The sequence below is a fragment of the Scophthalmus maximus genome, chromosome 15 (assembly GCF_022379125.1).
Source record: "Scophthalmus maximus strain ysfricsl-2021 chromosome 15, ASM2237912v1, whole genome shotgun sequence".
In the NCBI taxonomy this organism is placed as follows: Eukaryota; Metazoa; Chordata; class Actinopteri; order Pleuronectiformes; family Scophthalmidae; genus Scophthalmus; species Scophthalmus maximus.
The window spans coordinates 8,228,236-8,249,916 of NC_061529.1; the positions used below are offsets into that span (position 1 = coordinate 8,228,236).

The 21,681-nt window shown below is 41.5% G+C and overlaps 1 protein-coding gene across 1 annotated transcript in view; it reads left to right on the plus strand.

Annotated features, from left to right (window-relative positions):
• cdin1 (CDAN1 interacting nuclease 1) overlaps positions 1–21,681 on the plus strand; it is a 68,860-nt gene that overhangs the window by 38,072 nt on the left and 9,107 nt on the right. The window contains exons 10-12 of the mRNA XM_035611038.2: positions 1,662–1,729; positions 3,268–3,333; positions 3,572–3,677. Coding sequence (XP_035466931.1) covers positions 1,662–1,729; positions 3,268–3,333; positions 3,572–3,677 — 240 coding nt within the window. The remainder of the gene's footprint in view (positions 1–1,661; positions 1,730–3,267; positions 3,334–3,571; positions 3,678–21,681) is intronic.

Genomic DNA, 21,681 nt, shown 5'->3' on the forward strand with positions numbered 1-21,681 from the left:
ATCCCATAAAATTTTAAGCCTGAAATTGACGAGGAGCTATTGAAGGGGATGAGATGTGTCTGGCTTCACCTGACATAAAAGTTCTGCTTCACAGAGGAAATGTATCATTCTGCCTTCCATCCCGCTATCACCGATACAGCGGCTGGGAGGTGATGGAGGAAAGAGGAGGAGCAGGAGAGGATAGACTGATCTAAATGCATCTCCATGTGCATGCAGTGGATCAGACCCAATGTTCTATGATAGAAGAAGAAGATTAGCATTCATAGGCCTCATGGTGGTTGATGTGTTCTTTCGTTTGGTATTTTATTCAACCCAGATGATTTGTTATTTTATGTTTATCACTGTGTCTCCTTCGGGGAATTCTCATGCCAGTACCACAGAGAGCCCCGGGCACATCAGTTCAACTTAAACTTAAAATTTTTATGATTTTGTTTTATTTATTCATAATTCAGTTGTACTCCGTATGTTCCAAATTTTTCCTGTTTCTTTTCCTTTCCCGGCTACAAATACCCCCTCCATAGCCTTGACATAGTGGCACAATTGGAGTCCAGGCTACAGTATGTCGGGGCAAGCAGCTGGGTAGCAGACCAGCTATTTCAAAGGGGAGGAGACTTATTTGAATGAATGTGTATGTCTGTATGGTCCCGTGTCTGCCCAGGCTTTAGTGAGTGGGGCTGGGTGTTTCTGTTCATAGCCAGTGAACCCTGTCCCGTCCTGCCCTCCTTCCCCTTTTACCTTTCTTCAGTAGTCCTTGTCATTGTCAACTTAAAGTCAGTTACTCCGCACCAGAGTTCATCATCACTGCCCCTCTACTATATGCCTTTATCTAGCTCCATCCACATATGAGACGGATAGCTCTTAATGCATTTGTGTCAATCAGGAAGTGCATGTATTAATCAGTAGCCATTTGGAGTGATTAGTGTTTGTAACCCTAAGCACTTTTCTCTCCATCTCTTGGAGTAGGCTAGTTATGCATATGATCTGGCCTTACTGTGGCATCAAGCAACATGCATACTGATGCAAAATGGCATTTATTCTAAAAGCATTTTTCTTCAAAGATTCCAGAGGAATAATTGGAGCCGCTAGTTCGGGCGCTCTATGCATTTTGCCAAATTGGCATGTGTTTCGTTTTGCTCATTTTCCTAATGTACTTTGGAGATTTGTTGTGGGAGCGGATTAAGTTTGACCTGAGGACTTTATACATCGGCATGTAGAGAAGTGGCTTTCCTTTTGCATAGTAAACCAGTAGAGGAGAAAAAAGCAGTTTCTTCACTTTACCTGATGTTGTTGCTTAAGATTTCAGGTCCTTACACAGCACAGAAAACTTTAAGGAATTGCGTCCTTAAAGTTTTATCTGCTTTGTATTGATTGTTTAAACCTGTTATGATGCCTGTTACAATCAACTTGTTTCAACATCCTTATAAAATCCTGCAGCATCCTGCCTTATTATCTTTTTTTTCAAGATATATGTGTATATATATATATATATATATATATATATATATATATATATATATATATATATAGGGTTAAATTCTTACCTACTTTTACATAAGTAACATTCTGATATTTTTCCTCGTAATGTAATTTTCAGTTACTGTAAAAAAAAAATATGTCTGTTGCTCTACTGTATTTTGGAATCCTTGACTCTCTATTCTCAGCGCCATTGGCCAAGAGCATGAGGTGCTGCTCTGTGACAAACTCAAGGAGAGGAACCTTTCCTTTCTGGGTAAGCCAACCTTTGACCTTCTCATCACATCTTTTAAAGTCACTTTGGTCATGGCAGCGTTGCCCTTTGTGTAAGCTGAGTAAAGGAAGAGCTGGACATGATTGATGCAATGGCTGCTATCTCCTATTGATTTGAGCGCAGAACCTGTTACCAAATATCCTTGGATGTTTATGCACCAGCCAACAATGAATATTTTAAAGAATTAAATCATCTGGTGGATCTTAAGTTTTCATTTCTTTGAATGTTTGGTCCTCTCTGGTAATAGTTGAGTAATTTATGTATTTATTTTTCAAAAGTAGATAAAAGAATAAAATAAAGTAATGTGATTAAGGGGATTCTCAAATGCAATAAGTGTTGTTCGTGATCAAATGCCTAGATTTGAAAAAAAACGACAACTCATCACAACAGGGTTGTGTGGTTTCTAATATTTTGATCAGTTATGTTTTTGTAATAATTTCTTGGTATACTTTCCTTTCAACATTGTCATGTTCCAACAATATTAAATCAGCCCCCCCCCCCATTTAGCCCATCACCGCCATCCCCTAGGTCAGATGACTGATGAAGGATAAAAGTCATTCCCTCTGTCATTAAGACCATATCATTTATTTGGACCTGGAGTGCTGACCTTTCTTCAGGGCTGTATAGAGGACTGTTCTAAAACTGTCAGAGTTCGGGGGGCACGAGGGCCACTGAGGCAGCCTCACCCCATCTGATAAATGGATTGGAAATAAGCTACCCAACAGCGGGGATGGCCCATTAATTTTAATCAAAGGTGATGTAAAAAGGCGATCAGAGCCACATGACAATGTCAACAGCCCGGTAGGAGTGAATAGAGGTCCCCATCCTAACACACACACACACACACACACACACACACACACACAGGATGCCCCACTGCAGGCCTCTGGCAGCCTTACTGACCTCACTCAGCTCTCTTTCTCCATCCTTGGCTGATGCTACCTCCTCACCACCACTGACACCGCCACCCTCCATCTCTCCTCAATTCCCCTCCATGCCCCATTAGTTGAGCTTGGCTGGAGACAAAGAGGCAGGCCTTTGGAAACCGAATGACCTGGTCAGCCAGAGATTTAATGGAGAAATCAGGTGTTGTAGGGATAATGGCGGAAGCACGCCAGAAGTCAAGGACAATGGCTGCAGCGTTTGCAGGCAGGGGTCAGGCGTCCAGGGGCTATAATGCCAACCCTGTCCTCTTGCTATATATTTTATAAAGCGCTGCCAAACTGCAAACCGGAGAGCAACTCTGTAACTGGGCTTTATGTTTTTTTTTTGCAATGAAAGCGAATATGTGGCAGATGCAGTTAATGGTTTTACCGTGCCTGCTGTCCTCTACTGTTATTTTGTCTGCTTTGCTCACATTGAGGGGTTTTGTTACTGGCACCTTGGTGAATGCGGTTAGGTCAGTAGCCTGTGATTGATGCCCGTGCAGCGGGCTGATTACCTAATAAAACGTGTTCAGTGGAGAGTAAAACTTATTTCAAACAGTCAAATTTTAAAGTTCTGCACTTTATCTCCTGTAGATGAAAACCAACTGAGAGCTATGGGCTATGACAAAACACCTGACATCATCCTGGAGGTTCCCATTGGTCAGTATGTCCATTATATCATTCATACAGTACAAGCACATATACATGGATGCCTTATCCTAAAAAGGATAATAACAATTATCCAATTGTTAAAAGGTTGTTTCAAGGCCTGATCTTTTTTGTGAATGACATGAGAAGGTAAAACAAAGAAAATGTCATTGCCACATCTGGATCTTGCTTGTCTGTCTTCCATATTACCAGTTTTCTGAATTTTTCTGTGTTTTTTGTTTATGAAAAGCTGTTGAAGGACACATTGTCCACTGGATTGAGAGCAAAGCGTCCTTTGGAGACGACTACAGTCATCGCACCTATCTCAATGAGCAGTTTTGGAGCTACTGGAACAGGTGAGTCGTCTTTTCTAGTTCCCACCTCTTTGTGTCGTTTGTATGAGTGTCATTTCTTTTATCTGTGTCAACCATACAATCTTGCAACTGCAAGATTGTCTGCATATTGTTTATAACTTCTCTTTTTTTGACCACAAACCACAATCGGCTTCTCTCAGTATTATGAATGCAACTCATATCTCTGCTAACCACTTCCTCTCTGGCATACGCCACACTAACCCCAGACTTCTATGTGGTACATGTGCACATCACACTACTTCCACATCCACCCCCGTCATTGGAGCCTTTTACAGCCTGAATGGTCTGCCTGGGAGCCTGATTGTTTTCCAGTGTACACATATTGTTTTCAAAGGAAAGCTGGGAAATGGGTGATTAATCCATTGCATCTGTTGTCATGAGAACCTCTGGACAGGAATTGGCCTCTGTGGTCTGACCCTGGGGCAACAGACGTGTGTGTGTGCGCGCGTGCATACAATATAAATGTGTTTCTCAGATCTAGAATAAATAAGGCTACATCCACATTACTATGTTTTAGTTTTAAAAACGCATCACTGCTGCAGACACACAACACAATAAATACATTATAGTAAGTAGTTTGTGTTAAGGTGCTGCTAAATTTAGAATAACATAGTTAAAATGGAATAAAGGACAAGGAAAAAAAATAAAAAATAGCAATCGGCAAACACATTGAAAAGCGAGAGGTCGGTCACACATGATCTTTACCTTTCTGGCCTCCCATGGCACACAGTTCCAGTCACCAAGTTGAAAAGTCACCCCAAAGCCTCCATTCACCTCACTGTGGCCCAGGCCCGCCGACCGCTGACATGTTGTGACATGGTGCTGAATAGCTAGGAGGTTTCAGACCAGACCCAGCCAAACTCTCTCATTCTCCCCCAATTTTGTTTTCTTGGATCAGATTTCTGGATCTATCAAGACCACAACACAGAAAGAGAAGCTGTTTACAGTGAATGAATCGTCATGGTGTGGTTTTGTATGCACTGATCCCCAACCTTAAATAAACCTATTTTCAGCACATCACTGATAAGATGGTGAAAGATTTATCTCCACCAGAATTTTCCTGATCACACATAGATCAAATATTTTTCTATTGCAATTTGACCTACAGTGTCAGAAATGGAGAAGAAAAATGTGAGTTCCACAAAAAACAAAAATCAAATTTATTGTGAACTTAAGATAACAGAGTTTAAATGAAAATTTTTGTCAGGTTGGCCTGTAGTGAAAGCAGTGTGTAGACGAGTGTAGTGAGATGTATTTGATTCAAGAAATTATGCCTCCATGTTCAGAAAACCCTGCCTATAGAAAACCGACCTACTGATTTCACCCAGAAGCTGCCAGCAGAACAATTATTTGATTTTCCGGGACAATGACTCATCTAATACCATTGAGTAGTTAAATACAAAGGATGAGGTCAAGGTCAGAGTCAATGATGCATTTTATTTTTTTATTTTTTATTCGGAAGTGGCCTTCTTCCAAAAGGAAACGCTGCTTTTTAGTATCAGGAACTCAAAGTCACTGTGGTGTGAATATAACAGACAGCGGGTCTGATGGTTAGCATTTTTAGGACTCCTTAAATGGCTCTAAAAAAGAATGAACAGGGTGAATGAGAAATTACTTAAATACTTGCTGCATGACATGATGTCTCCTTAAATATTTCACTGCATCAGTCAATGTGCTTTCTTTGTTTAAACGTCTTCGGCCTTTTCCTTTGTTACTCATGGCATTAGTTTACCATAGGTCAAACTATCAGAATACTAACGGCTTGATTGGATGGTTAGGGTTACTTTGAGCCTTACATATTTGCTAACGGGTGTCTTTCGTTGATATTCACTGGGGCCAGCTTGTCCGAGTGTATTAAGGAACTGTCAAAGTAGATCCAATCACGTCAGACAGCAACCCGGTCAGATAAACATTGTCATGTCAAAAAAAAAAAAAAGAAAAAATGTCAGTCCTTTCAGACCCTACCTTTTCCAGCACCCTTGTAATTTTTAATTGACATTTACTGCTGACATTTCCAAATGTGCTTCATCTTTCGCTCACTGTTAGACGGAATGCATTATCATCTTATATACAAGTATGTGCGCACATGTGCATATTTGTATGTGTTTGCAAAGTTGAAGGCGGTGAATTTGGGGTTAGCACTTTGTGGTCCCAAAAAACATAAACCAAGAGAGAAACAGGGACAGGAGAGTGATGGGGTGACATCATGATGCTTTCACATCTCATTAGTTGGTTTCAGTTGTTTAGGATGTTTGTCCGTTCTTCAAACTCAGATTTCAGTGCTTGACTCAAAAACTTTCGGTTTTCTTTTTGACTTGCCCTTGGAATTGCACAGCGGTGTTTGTAATCACTTCATTGGCCCTGATTGACATTTCCAGTGATTTGCTTATTTTTCATGAATTCCCTCTTTGCTTTAACTGAACTGCTTCACCCATTGCTTGTGTTAATTGTTCCTGATTTGCCCTCAAGCATTGCAGAGTGAGCTATGGGGACATGTTTTTGTAGAAGGGGAAAAAAAAAAAACATAACTAATTTTCTCTCCAAAGCTCTCATCAACAGCATTCATCATCTAAACAATAGTCTTGCCAACACACTAACCCCATAATGAACCCCTCTTCAGTGGAGTGAGGGGTAATGACGCTTCACCTACAATGCTCCCAAGAAAAAAGAGAAAAGGGAGAGAAAAACGGTCTTCTGTGGAATCAAACGCCTTGTTCAGGCCCAGTGCTTGGATGAGATGGCGAAGCAGCAGCTATCGGTGTCTTCCAGCCATCAATCTTAGCTGGTGGCATTCCAGAGCCAGCAAGCCCTCTGCTCTGACGGATGTTCAGATAATTGAGTTATCCATCTTGCCCAACTATCAGAGTTGCATAAAAATTATTCACCTGCTGGTGAATATTAAACACATAATGAGCCTCTTGTGTGTTTTAGGAGAAGTGGGTAAGGTTAAACACAGCATGTAATGAAATATGGACCCTTGTGTGGTACCACCTTAACAGCCCCATCTTGATGATGGTGTACTTAAATCAATTATGGTTGGCAAAGTTCCCCCCATAACTCTCGTAGTACCATCAGCTAAAGTTCCGCCTTGTATTTGTCTGACTAGTTTAGCTTGTCACACACTTAAAGATAATTTACCCATATAATGACAATTATGTTCTGACTTCCTGCATATGCGTGCACTTGAGGGATGGATTTGCAGAAATTTAGCAGGAATAGAGACTTCGGTTTTAGTCATTGTTTATTGCAAATTTGGATCATGCTATTGTAGCAGTCCCTCTCAAGTTTATTTACTTACTATCTTTTTGTCAGTGTTGTTGTGGAGTCCCTTGTAAAGGCTGTCAATCCGACATGGAGGACAAAATACACCAAAGAATGTTTGATACTTGATAGATGGACCTATTGATGAATGATCTTACTGTCAGGAGACTGTGTATTAAAGTTTGTAAAAAAAAAACAATACTGTAAAAATATTAACAAGCCAGCCTTTTACAGCCAAGCACAAAGCAAACCTTAGACAAATATGGCAGCAACGGTTCCTCTTAACTGATCCATCTAGTATTTGTTTGTTCCAAAGTTCTGAAAAAGTCAATTCTTTATTAATTTGTTAGATTGTGAGGGATGTGTGGCCCCTAACTGCCCTCCATGCAGCAACTGTGTATCATAAAAGGATCAATAGCATAAATCAGAATATACTGTTTACCTCAAAATAGCTTTCCAGCAACAAAGCTACTTTGCACTGTAGTAGAGCAAATCAAAACGGTGAATTTAGACTCAAATAGGTAGATACAGAGTCTGTCCTCTTAACCGTTCATCATATTCCCTCCCCCAATCCAGCCGACCCAACACAATGGACAGCCTCTGTGGAAATGAGCATGAACGCCAGCGTGCCCCCCTCCCAAAGCAAATCAGCTGTGAGATTCGTAAACTGCAAATGTGTCAGAGTTGAAAATGTTAGCACTCTTAATGGAGGCTTGAAAAGGTTAGATCTGATAAAAAGCTGTCAGCTGTCCACAAAAAATGATTTATAGCAATATAATGGGACAGTATGCCTCATTTCTCCCTCATTTAAAATGGGGGTTAAGACTTTGGGGTTTGCCATTATACATCATCTGGCTTGACCACTCAGAAATTTGTTGAGACTTGAATGCACACGCAGACATTATTTTCCATCTCGCTCTTTTGTTTTGTGTAATTTTGAAAGTCATGCCCTGTTGTAATGTCCTCCTATAATTTCCAGGAGAAGATTCACAGCCTCCAAAAGCACATATTGATCTTCATTCAAATCTGTGCAAGTGATATTAGTGCTTGTCCTTTCTTTCTTCTTCTGACGAACATAATGGAAGCAAAACTACAATTAATGAGGAAATCTTTCAGAAGACTCACTCACCAGACCGTTCCTACAACATCACTAATCTACTCTCTGACACATTGGCTAATGAATAGACAGAAACCTGATTTATGTGATGTTTTATGTTAGTTGACACAGCTGCAATTAGACATCTTGAATTCTTTCTGAACTTTTTCCAATTATATCTGGGACTGTATGCCTTAGATTTTACAGCTGAAATTGCATGGTAATTCTGTTATACCCCCAGAACCATCAATCCATGTGTGACATCAAATTAATTTTTTGATCCAAGATATTGTACGTTTTAATGGACATGTCCATCCTTTTTGTTTAACTTTCCAAAGAAGTGACAACAGGAATGATTAATTATTAGAGTGTAAGGACGAGATGTGTTGTAGACAACTCTTATTGAATTCAAGAAGGTTTTAATGTCTAGAGCCTTAGATATGCAGACATTTGACTGGTTAAATAGAAATCAGGCATATGCTCATATTTAGAAAAACCTTGCATGTGCATTTAGATTATAAGCAGTCTGTATTTACACTGTATCTATATGTGTTTTGCCAGAAATTGAAATGCAGTTTTAGCAGAGAAGTAATATAAGCCTCAGCAGGAGCGTCAGGGCCATCATAGACCCAGCAAAAATGGGTATGTCACCTGAGAGGGGGGGTGCCCACAGGCCGGGGCTGCTGCTGATCCAATGAGGCTGGACATTACAGGGCCGTCCCCGAGGACAGGTACTGGCGCTTCTGGGGTGACAATGTGACACCTCCAAGACCTGTGTCCTGCCACACTTCGCCTCACCTTCCTGTCAGAGATGTGCAACCACAAAGAAAGGGGCCAAATTCAATTGCAACTGCAGCCTTTTGGATATAACAATTTACTATAATCGTGAGATGATTGGCTTTTCTATTTTAATGTTGATTGATATAGCTTTTCAATGTTATTGTGTATTTATAATATTCATGGAAAATTCTAGTTGGAGCTTAATGTCCTCTCTTTTTATTTTGAAAGCACAAATATCAGTTTTTCCTGATAAAGCGTGAGCACCTCTGACACAGCCTTCCTGCTATTTATAGTTATGGATACCCCTTGCAGTGCAGGAACGTGGCCTCTTTTATTGTTTCCTTTGTTATGACATCCTCTCTTAGAATATTCCACAGCTAGAAAAATAGCTATCTACAATGGTGGTTACTTTAGGGCTTTCCAAGTGTTTGTTTTAGGGCACATCAGCACACAGAAGTGCAATGCTGCCCCCAAAGCACAAGCAACTTGGAATATTAATGGTAAATGACAAGCCGACTCTGATGCTTCAAGGATTTCATGCTTTTAAGGATGCACATTTGGGTGCATTGTTTAAGGCGTCTGGAGGGTAATCCGCACTCTCAGGTCTCCTGCAGCCTCAGGATTTAGCTCTGGTTAAGCCTCCATGTCTGCTATTTATTTTAGTAGGTTTGTATTTGTGCATTATCCAAATTTGTCATTTACCGCTGAGTGTGAGAGCAGCTTTGACACGGCTGCTGTGTGTATGAACGAGGAGCGGGACAGAAAGCGGCGCCCCAGCGATATATATATCCCTCCTCCTGTCTTTCCGCTTGCCTGTGACACTGTGAGATGGAGAAGAAAGCCTCGAGTAAAATGGGGTGCAAGCGCATGTCTACTCCATGAATTCCTGTTTTGCTATGGAACTTTTTAAAAGATGAACATACATTTTTTTGTCAGCTTTCACTATGTATGTCATCAGACTTACTGAGACCCCCCCCCCCCACACACACACACACACACGCACACACACACACACACACTCCTCATTTTCTCAGTCTCACTGTTTGTTTTTTTCCCTCTTCTCCTTCTCGTTACCTCTCCAGTGACCTTCTGGGTTTCATTCCAGGAAGAAGTCAAGAGCATTTGTCAAACACGCAGAAAGTATTGGACAAGGATTAGATAGACCTTTTGTAAAACTCAGTCTAACAGGAGAATTTCGATAGCTGTCTGGCCCTCAAAAGAAATGCAGGTCTATATTACCTTCTGTGTGTAAACTTGGAGTAATATTTTCCTGACACAGAGATGGCCTAGACAAATAGTTTGTGCTCACAGTACATGATGCTTACCATGTCTCACAAAGACCTGTGTGTACACTTACCATTGAATCGCCTCACATCTGTAGAAAGTTAGAGAGATAATGGTTAATGGGAAGATCATTTTTGTTGTCCTTACAAAATTTGTGCTCCTGTTTTTCCTGAATCTTTCATTATGTCTGCATTTTTCTTGACATTTTCTTCCCACATACACATAGACATTTAATCTCGGCAGGCATAAAGCTACAACCCTAATATTCAATGCTTTCTAGGACCTTTTGTTCATGAGGCCTTGTAAGTACTAAATTTCATGCAACTTCACAGCTGCTTCAAAGACATCGTAATGCTGCTCAACTTAAGGGTTTAATTGCATCTTAACCTCTCTGTAGAAGGGGATGAAGGGGGCCAGGAGTCATCCGATGCATCCTACAATGTCCTTCCAAAGCCTTAGGAGAGCACTGGACCATGAGCTTCGTGGCCTGTCGCAGGAAATGAATGAGACCAAGAAAAGCTCTGGAGAAAAGAGAAAAAAGAATTCCCAGTTTAATGGGAACAATTTGGTCTTTTTTCTGACATTGTGTTTTAAGGAATGGCATTAGATATAGAGAAAATGGGATTTTATTTCTCCATGCGTCACATGGATAGAAGATGGATGCACATTTTAGGTCTGGATGTGCAATTTGATAACACAGCAAATGTTTAACAGTTTTTTAAGAAGGACTACAAAGTGATTACCCCCCCCCCCCTTTTTTTTTTAGATTGCTTTTATTAGTTTGACCTATCTCACTGCAAGCATTGTTCCATGTATGTCATAAGCTACTGGTGCTAATTTTCAATTGTATGCATAAGATTTAATTGAAGATTTTAAAAGCTATTTTGAATGAATTGTCTTTTACATGCTTAAAAGGAATGGCTCATTTTAGCCAGTTAATCTTGGCTTTAATTTATTGTAATTGTTGTGTTGGTCAACAATGTCGAGTGTATTTTTGGGCACAAAAGTGGTGAACACTCTTTTTTTCTCAGACCAAAAATAAGTGACGGCCAAGAAAACAATGCTTCATATTTCTGCCTTTGTGTTTAAAGAGCAGCTCTGTGTGTACCAGATAATGTGTTGGGACTCATGGTCTGTGGAGTCCCATCAGTCACTGTGTGGAGCTGGTCGCTTGTGATAAGTGGTTCCTTACAGATAACCTAGACAGTAGGCTTCTTTTTATAGGCCCACTGTCCCTCACATAACCTTGTTTTTTTAATACCACCCATGCTTGTTTTTCCTCCTTTTCACTGATATCACCTTCGTGTGTGTTTTTTTTCTGTACAGTACCCATCTTCTCTGTCAAGTAATCCGGAAAAAAACAAACTAGCAGAAATTGAATTCCGTAAAATAATAGTCCATGTGCATATATCCAATTTGTACTTTTCAGTTTTAACTGCCATCCTTGCTCATGTTGACCTGCAGAAAGATCCTGATAAAAAGCCTCTGGAACAAAACTTAGTGGTAACCAAGAGGGAGAGGGTTTCCCTTTTTTTCTTGTTACTTCCTACAGTTAATAAAAAATGTTTTATTTTACAGAATAACAAAACTATTGCAATAAAACCTTTAAAAAATGTGGATCACCACAACACCAATCAATCTCTATGTCTGTTCCACAATAAATGACGTCCGCAGCAGCAATGCTGTTTTTAATTTGTGCCCATCATTCATCTTAGTTAGGACTGTAGTTTTACATTTTTCATTCGCCATATGACCTCATCCATCTCCCAAAATAATGTTGATATATGGTTTGAATTGTTTGTTTCGGTATGTAAGACCTATATCTGATTGTACCTCATGGCAGTCATTTTGATTGATGTGCCCGAAATAACTGAATTAAAACACCATATGAAGAGGTATTTGTTTTGGTGAACTTTGCTTTATATTTCAGTATTAATTCACTTCAGTGCATTGTTGCCAGAAACACTGAAAGAGATACAAGCACATCTGAGTGTTTCCTTACTGGCCTGGCATTTGTTAAAGAGCTTCATCAGGACCCTCTTCCCCCATCTTTGTTCCCAGGCAGCCCTCTCCCTCCACCGTCTCTGGTTTGAGTTTCACGTCTCTCGGCGGTCTGATTGCCTGATAGCTTAAACATCTCTGCCTGCCTATTCCTTAGTGGGAGTGTGTAATCAAAGACACATGAGGAGCCTGTGTCCAAGTGCCGACCTTTTGATTCTGCTCATCAATTCTGGGAGTTAATGTACGAGATCTATCAGGTCAACAGATTTGTCTCCACAAGCTCTGTCAAGTTAATAAATGAAAAAAAAAAATGCTTTTGGCCAATACACCCTTTTAAAACTTATTGGAACAAATGGGCGCTCAATATGACTGATATTTCCCCTCTTTATAATACTGCTAATGTCTTTTTTCCTGTTCTATGTCCACCATAAACCAAACCTTTGTGACAAGGGCTTAGAAATTTAACAGGGTAATGATATGATCCGAATTCCAACTCTGTTGGCTGTCGATGTAACGTTTCATCATGGGCGGGAAGTTGAAACGGACGATACCCAATCCTTTTCCTTTGGGCTGATGCAAGATAACAAAGGCATACATTTCTGAACAAGTGAAATATAACCTCTGCACGGAGTTTCGGGCTTTGAGCCGCCCCCTTTTTGAACAGTGGCCACGGAGATGTCGCAGAAATGTATCTCCGGTTTTGAGTGATATCTCTATCGTGTTCGCACCGTGAATCTTCCACCATGTTAAACCCGGAATCTGTCTCTTCAATGACGGCTGTGTGTTTTAAATGACCACACTAATTTTTTGTAATGGGTGTCCGTGTGACACAGAAGTTATGAGTGAAAGGGCAGAATAGAGCTGTCTGGAGGAAGGCCTCTGATAGAAAGTGCCACTTCAATTTGAGTGCAGCTGCAGCTAAGCCTGGGCTGGCTCACTGTCCGGCCCCGACACTTCACATTCTCTTCGCCGGCGACTGGACTGGATGCTAAAACTATTAACTTTACTCTGAGTTTTGGTCTGACCATTTCTGATGCCCTCCCTTTATTCATTGCTTATCTAAAGCTTGTTTTGTCAGGACTGCACACTGACAAAGACTGTCCCAGACACCATTTACCTCTTGTTTATTTAAGTTTGCTGATTCTTTGCAGCCCTTCTTTAAAAAAAAACTTGGGCTCAAAATTGATTCCAAAACACTGTTGTGACTAGAGTATACCCTTGGAAAAATACTATTTATATATCTGTACTGTCATGCACCATTAAATTACATCTTATATTTCCTTTTGATTACTTTTGTTTTGGACAGACCATTGGACTACAGACTACACCTAATTTGGTGATGAGGGGGTTTAACAGTGTGAGAAACTCTAGCTGCTGATAGTCCTTAGCCCCCTGAGTCCCTGCTATAGGATGGAGCTTGTGGTTAGAGAAAGGACTACTGGCTCTGTTTTAAATATTTATTGTGGTTTGAATTAGAAGGGGGCTAAATTCTCTGAGTAATGATTGCAAAACATTTAACTTCAACTGCCCGGGTGAAACAAAACACTATGGAGTGAAACTTTGAACTGCTCTTCCTTTTTTTTTTTTTTTCACCCCCGGCCGTTTTGTTTTCAAATTGTAGCGCTGAGTTCATGGGAAACTCGCTCCGAGGTTACCTGCGCCCCTGCAAAGTGATGGAAAAAAAGGATTACAGCCACAAGAATGTTTTTGCAGTTAGTTGAAATATTACTAACCTTGTCAAATGTCATTTTGAATGAGAAAGCAAACGTATTTTAATCAGGGTTTTAAAGGCAGGGCTTTTCAAACTGTGACTCTAGGAGAAAGGGGTCAGCTAATTGCAACGTTTGATGTCATGTTTGGTCTCTCTCTCCATCTTGATGCGACTGCCTGGAAGCATGCTCGCTCGCTCTCGCTGTGCTCTCTGTGTCTCTCTCTATGTCACACACACACTTTATCACATGCACAGTCAAATGAAAAACTACTGAGAGGTCTCGGAGTTCTCAATGCGGTAATCTTCATAAAGTCTTTGCCTCTACTTCCTGTCAGCCCTCCTCTCAACTTTAACCTCCGACCTCTCCTTGTATGCATCACCGAAAGTTTGCACACTCCACACAGACCTGACAATGCCGAAATGAAATGAGCTTATTCATATTTATTTATTATTCATTTTCTTCCTTTTTTTAAAAGTGAATGCGTGCATGCTGTTAGGCACGTAAGTAGTAGGGTATGACGGTCCTCGGTCTGCTATCCTCCTTGTTAAAATATAAACCCAACTTGGACCAAAGATATTTGCAAAGCATTCCCACCAACCTATAACAGGTTTATCTTTCAAACACAGCCCCAAATCTCTCTGGTTCTCATAATTACTATTTTAACAGCAGCAGTGGGGGGGAAGTGGGAATATACATTGTAAATTATGTTTGACAAGGTGGGGTTAGTGGTTTTGTCGTAGCTTGTCTTTGGTTATTACTCATACTTCCTCCTGCCATAGATAAGGTCTGCTGGTGAACATACCAAGGTGAGCGCTGGTGCAGGGCCCTTATCGCCAGCATTGATTTAGGGCAAGAACCCAGTGACAGAGGTCATTGTGCAGTAAAGCTATCCATCATTCAGGTTTGATTTCTGCTCAGACCTGTCTCCAAGTTGTCTACTCATAAGTGGGCGGCTCACAAGGCGTAGAGGCCACTAGAGGGTTGGACTGGTGGGAGTGGGGGGGGGTAGCTGTGGACAGTGTATTGAGGTGCTCTTGGCAGTGCTCTCTTTGTGTTGAGAAATACATATTTTAACCTTGTTATTACAGATTAATTCACATTTAAGAATAAAAATTAATTTAGAAATAAAGTAACACTGTAAATTTAAATCTATCCTCTATTTTTTTTTACGAATCAGCAAACTTTTTGCACTGAAAGCTTTGACCTTCTTATTAAAAAAAAGTGTAGCCTGGAATTTGTTTTCCTCCAGTAGCTGGTTGCCTGTCTTTCCACAGTTTATTCAGCCGCTTACTTAATTCTCCATGTGTCCTAGACATTTTCTGAGTACGTGTTTGAGACCCTCACATTTTCCCCAATTTAAAATTCAAGGTAGCACTGAACCTGTGGTAAATAAATTTACAATCATAAACACAGGAGATGAGTGTTTCTCCCCTTTTTGCAGCGGCGTTTTTTCAGATGTCTGAAGATGGGTATTTATTGCTGTTAATGTTGTTCATGGCTTTCATGGCTAGACTTGTAAGTTTTGGCTTAAATGTTCTGTTTATCCTGGCATCAAATTGGGGAGCTTATACTTTCAAATATGCTATGAGTCATGTTACTGATTTGCCATGAAGATTATTTATTGTACTTTCTTTCACTAACTTCTGCCAAAAAAAAATGGGAAAGATTCAACTGGAGTGGTTGCATATTAATGGTTGTAAAGCGGCTGTGCTGAATTGGGAGGGAAATAGTTCTGCAGAATGTAAAGGACTCATTAGTTATGCTGAAATAGCCAGTAAGGATGGTGGTGCTGCTCACTACAACCTTCTAGGGGATAACCTAAGTAGCTAATTACACTTCAGTCTGTAATCAAACCCATGTCAGGTTGTCTGAGAACCTGGATTTGTGTGGTGGATTTTAGTTAAATACAGGGGCAGCTTAAACATTTTATGGTTCTCTACTCAAATTAAAGTTTTTTTCCCTCAATCCTCTCTAGAATGTGTCACATCCTATTACACAAATTTGGCTATGGTAAATTAGCGGCATGAGTGCTTACGCTATGAATATGTTCACTTTTTTTGTGCTGTGTGCAGAGGGTGAGCTTGCTGGGGGTGGGGGAGTCTTCAACTCTGAAAACTCGTCTTGAATTTTCTCCCCTCGGTAGATGATGTGTTTTTGCAATTCAAATATTTGCTCATTCTCCTCTCCATTGCAAAGCTCCCTTTGAAGCGGAAGAGTTCTATCAGGACCAATGACAGTGTGAGTGTGCAGCGTGACAGCGCAAGAGGCAGTGCTGGACTATTTCTAACTGCATATTTAAATAGTAAGGAAATCCAAAATCTAAAATGTATGCAAATGGCGGCATGTTTTGCATGCTGATATTTTTTTTGTGATTTGGGGATTGCATATTCAGGTGGCGCTCAGTAGGTGCCTAGCTTTAGCAACATTAATCAGAATTACTTCATAGCCTCACCACATCCTTGATCTCCATCTAAACATTTCTGTGGGTGGAAGGCCTGCAATTTGAGAGTAGAAATTCATACCTACAGCCTTAGGCTTCATTGGGAAGTGTGTAACCCAGAAACTTTCTACTACACATTATGGAAAAGATTGCATATATATACAGTATATCTATATATAGTTCTTCTATCCTTATTCGTGTTACGTGGCAAAGTTCCTTTTCACGTAAATGAAGATTTTAAATGTTTTCATTATATTGAGCTCATGCACCATGACACTGCGTGGGTGTTTTGGGAAATCTAGGTGTATAGCTGTTTATGCAATGAGGAAGAAATCAAGACAAAGCTTAAAAAAATGGGCCTGAGGCCCATCTGCACTTTTTAGAGGTTACTGTATATACAAATTCACTGCCAGTAGGTGTTGCAAAAAGCAGCAGCATCTGAGACCAAAACAAATGCTACATTAGGCAACAACAACTGCTGGCTGCAGCGCTACATGCACTATGAACGCGCGCCCGGTCCGGGTCGGCTAGCAAAACAAAGAACAGAAGGAGCTTGGATATCAAACCACACAGAGGGTGTTATGACTTCAATCTGTGCTAAGGATGCCATTAGTCCACTTTATCTTTACATAGAAAATAGTTGTTGGCTGCTATATTAATGTGAGAAATCTTGCAATAACCTTTAAGGTATAGAAAAATACAGTATGAAATAATTAACTGAATTGTCATCTGTATGAGGAGCCCTTGCTCTCTGCACCCTATAATTCCATCCTCTTTCTCCCCCTTCCCCTCGCCACATTTTTTCCCCCGTCTTTTTTTTCTAAACAGCAATTAATCTCATTTTTAGTCCAATTTTCAGCCCTCTGCTGGAGTCAGAGTGAGTCCCCTGTTTTGTTCCTATTTGGCTTGGTTCCTCTGCATAGTCATTAAGGGCCCAATTAATGTCACCCTTTAGCTGAAGAGTGCTCATTTTTATTGGGGAGCTGACAGTCACCGCCATGAGTGCCGCAGTGTAATATGCATTAATTGCCCCGTAACACTGGTAATTACCAGTTCTTCAAGCCTCTCAGTAAACTGTCATGCCCAGACACGACTGCTTTGAAATAGATTACTCATTAGGGGACCTGCCCTGTTTTCCAATGGGGTCTCGCTGGGTTGGCATGAAAACGAAAAAAAAATCTGGTGCTTGAACAAATAGTTGCCAAGAGCAATTTCCTATTACAACTTCCCGGTGACGGCTTTTCTCTCTCTTTCCTTCCTTCTTTTTTTTTTTCCCTCAGATGGCATTCCAGCCGTCACTTGAGGTAAAGATCAGAAGTAGAGTAAGAGGTCCATCACAGATTTTGCTGATAGCAGTGAGTTTGTCTTCTTGTCCCAGTTTGACTCCTTGAATGAAAAAAAGTGCCTTGGGATTTTTCCATTCAGCATATTGCCTTGGTTTTAACAGAATTCCTCTGTGTTGATTGTATTTTGTTCTCTTTTTGCCTTTAAACAACATTGGCCTGTATGCTCAGATACTAGTGTGCCGTAGTCAAAGTGTCAGCACTTGCTTGATGTGGGGCATTTCAGGGACTCTGTACATAAGATCAAGGCAGTGTTGATGTGAAATTCTTGTTCAAATATTGATGCTAACTTTGCTCGGCTCTTGTGTTTGCAAACTGTGGAATCTCTGTTTTAAACATTAGCTTGTGCCTCACGGTTCCTGAAACGTGTCCCGCGTCCCCGGAGAAATTGATAGTGAATGCAAATAGATGAATTTAAAGAAACGGTTAGAGGACAAATGCTGATGATGTAGTGTGGGTGTCACCATTGCGCCGCGATAAGATATTACATAGGAGAGACCAAATCAAACAATGTTAGTTATCGCACATCCTCAGCACAGAGAGGTGTTGGCCTATTTAGTCATGCTAGGAACAATATTTAGATTTCACCACAGCTTTGTAAACACTCCGTGTGCACTGGGCCAATTCCTCTCTAGTCCCTGTTATTGCTTCTTTTTTTTTTTCATCCAGAAGTACTTTTGTGTCATTACCCATTTACCAAAGCAGGGAAAAGAACAGAATGTGAAGACCGGGAAAGACCCTTCACACTCACACACGTGTATACACACATAGGTAAAAACACACACACACACACACGCACGCACGCACGCACACACACACAGAGCTTCACAAGCGTGCTGCTTTTGTTTTATCTCCCTTATAGCACCTGCTTCAGGCAATCTGCTCCAACTCGTCTCAAATGAATTTTGTCACGGCCTTTCAGATTCTCAGCCAGCGATGCACTAATGAAAGGAGATCGTACAATTTGAACTGACCAGGTAGCAGCCAGCAGTGCACAGCTGAGAGCAGGGGATGGGGACACACCCCCCCTCCTTGAAACAAAAGACAAGTCAACCGTCCACTGATATATCCATTACCCTTCTCATTAATACCCCGCAGACCTTGTTTTGTAAGTGTGTGTGCCTGTGTGCGCTTGTGCGTGCGTTTATCTGTTTGTGTTGGTCGAGCACTTTCCGAATTGTTTATGACAGCCCTAATTGGGCTAATTGAAGACATTAAGATTACCTGTCAGCTGTGTGTATCCAGACTCCCTATCTGTCTGACAACTGCTGACAAGTGAGGGACCCCGTAGCATCCGTCATGATGGAGCATTCCCAGGCCGTAATGGGGACTATAGGGGCCACTCTAATTTGATGTGGACAGCCTTGGCCGCGCGCATCAGCCCGCCTCTCTCTCTCTCTCTGTGTGTGTGTGTGTGTGTGTGTGTGTGTGTGTGTGTGTGTGTGTGTGTGTGTGTGTGTGTGTGTGTGTGTGTGTGTGTGTGTGTGTGTGTGTGTGTGTGTGTGTGTGTGTGTGTGTGTGTGTGTGTGTGTGTGTGTGTGTGTGTGTGTGTGTGTGTGTGTGTGTGTGTGTGTGTGTGTGTGAGAGAGAGAGAGAGAGAGAGACACACAATTGGGGGAGATCTGTGCATGGCCAGGCTAAAGGAGTCCCCTTTGGCAATGTGACAAAGCGATGAGGCAGTCTGAGGGGAAAAGTGAGAGGGGTCTTCGAGTGTTTAAGGACATGAGAGGGAAGGTGCTCGGGGTGACGGCCCTCAAAGTTTGAGTGACAAGAGAGGAGCGCGGACATCTGTGTGTCTGTAGCTGTGTGGCTGTGGACAGTGACCCATACTCGCTTCATTAGAGACACAAACCTCTTGAGTTTTGGACAATTAATAACAATTATTTACAGCTACAAAACACCATTAATAATGCATAAATATGTAGTCTTTCTCTCTGTTTTAATTCAACAATATCTATCGAAATGTAGTTTAGGTGTTGATCTATTACATTTTTTTCTCCCCCTCACTAAATGTTAAGGGTGCTGATGTTCGTAGATCAGGGCTGCTGCGTCTTAGCACAGTCCTAACGTCTTAGGGTTGGGGAATGTGCCTCTGCATATCTTTATCAATCCACCCTCCCACTTTCCTCCCCTCTCTCCCCTCCTGTGTGGGCATTGTGTTGGGCTTTGCAGTGTCATCGCTATGACAGATCAACGCTGTCAGCCCAGGAGATCCCTCTGTTTGTTTGTTCTCCTCCAAAAGGGGTTAAACTGTCAAGTTGACAACTCATGAGACCCTTAGACTCTGCCCTACTGCTTCTCTCTCTCTGTCTCACTCCCTCTCTTTCTCTCTCTCCATGGCTCCCTCCCACTCGTCCACCTTCTTCCCCAAACGAGTGAAAATCAATACCAGATTGCCCGAGGACCACTGTTTGGTGTGGGTCTGACCCCTAGATGTCCCCCACTCTGCTTCTTTCATTACATGTAGCCCAGTATTTAACTTCCATCCTGATCCCTCGCCTAATTAGTTTCGATAAGCTCTGAGTCCCCCCCCTCGCTCTCTCACTCGTCCTCTCTGTCTCTCTCCCCCTTCTCTCTTACACGTGCACTCACACCGCAAACACACATGGACATCTTGCTTTCTTGCCCTTTGAAAGGACACTCTGGGCTGGGAATAATAAAAAGACAAATCCCAACACGCACACAGAAGCCCACGGCGAAGGCTTGAGCTAGGATCATTGTTTTGTTTGCATAGCAAATTTTTTAAAACTACAATGAAATTAGATTTGCACCACAGATCATCAGTGAAAACACTGGGGATATCATGTGTTGTCCAAAGCTAATGGTGCTCTGTGGTGGGTCTGTTAGAAGCACTACGGCCTCACTTCTGTGGTTTTCCACAAGGCCTCTTCGTCTCTGCTTCTCTGTTTAGTGGTCCAGTCCGGTCACAAAGTAGCCATTGATATTATGTGGAAGATGCAAACTGGTCCTTTTGAAATGTCTTAATACTAAACCTGATGAATAATTGAGTGGCAAACAGAGAACAGTTCCAGTGGTTTGTCTGCTGGAAGTTTGTGTGTGTGTGTACCACCCACATGTCCAGGTGCCGCCACTGCGCCGGTTGGCCCGTCGACCACTGACAAGCCCCAACGACATGTCGGCCCCCCTGCTCTGCTACCCCCCCAGGGGCTAAAATTACCCTCAGGAATGTAAACAGACTGCAGAGTAAGCACACGGCTCTCTGTGGTCCTTTGCCTGCGTCCGTTTCCAAATTTGCCCCCAAACTGGGACAGTTCCATTTTGGACTCAGAGGCCAAGGTTGATGGCGAGGATACCTTAACCTGGTATTCGCTGGTTTATCACAGCAGTTCTTTGTTCAAGTAAAAGCACTGATGCCATTTATCTTGGTATGGTAATTCTAATCATATTGGTGTACTGCAAATGTTCCATGCAACAGCTGAAAAATCTTATTTTTCCTTTTTCTCTTCATATCTCATTCCATCTTTTCATTTTAGCAGACAGATGGGCATTCACACCAATTCATTGGGTGTGTGAGGTAGCTGTAAGCGGTGGAGTCTGGGTGAAGAAGTTCACTGGCCTGGGTGCTGACATGTTGATTTAGTGGTGGTAACACGACTGCACTTCCAAAGGTGCTGACTTGGACGAAAGCCAGGCCTCTTTTTCTCCCAGGGAGACATTAGAGGCCACACTCTAATTTTGGGGCAGGGTTCTGTTCATGGATGCAGAGGCCAGGAGGCCTTGCACAACAAACATTCACACCTGCCTTTCCATGCCTAACTTTTGAGTTGTCAGGCCTCACTGAAGTGGCAATATAAGATATTTGACTTACTCATGAGATGGACAGTGACTTTTTTACAATATGAATTTAAGTTCCTTTGCAAAGTAAAGAGCAATTAGGAGTGACGTAAAGAATATAGAAAGTGCATTGATAACTTTGTAAAAATATGACTTAAGATGAAACATAACCGTGGTTACTTAATCTATCATGTATATGTTTAAAAAATGAAAAAGGATTTTTTTTCTGCCTTCAATAATGTTTGGTGCTCTTAAATTATGTTTAAAATAGAAC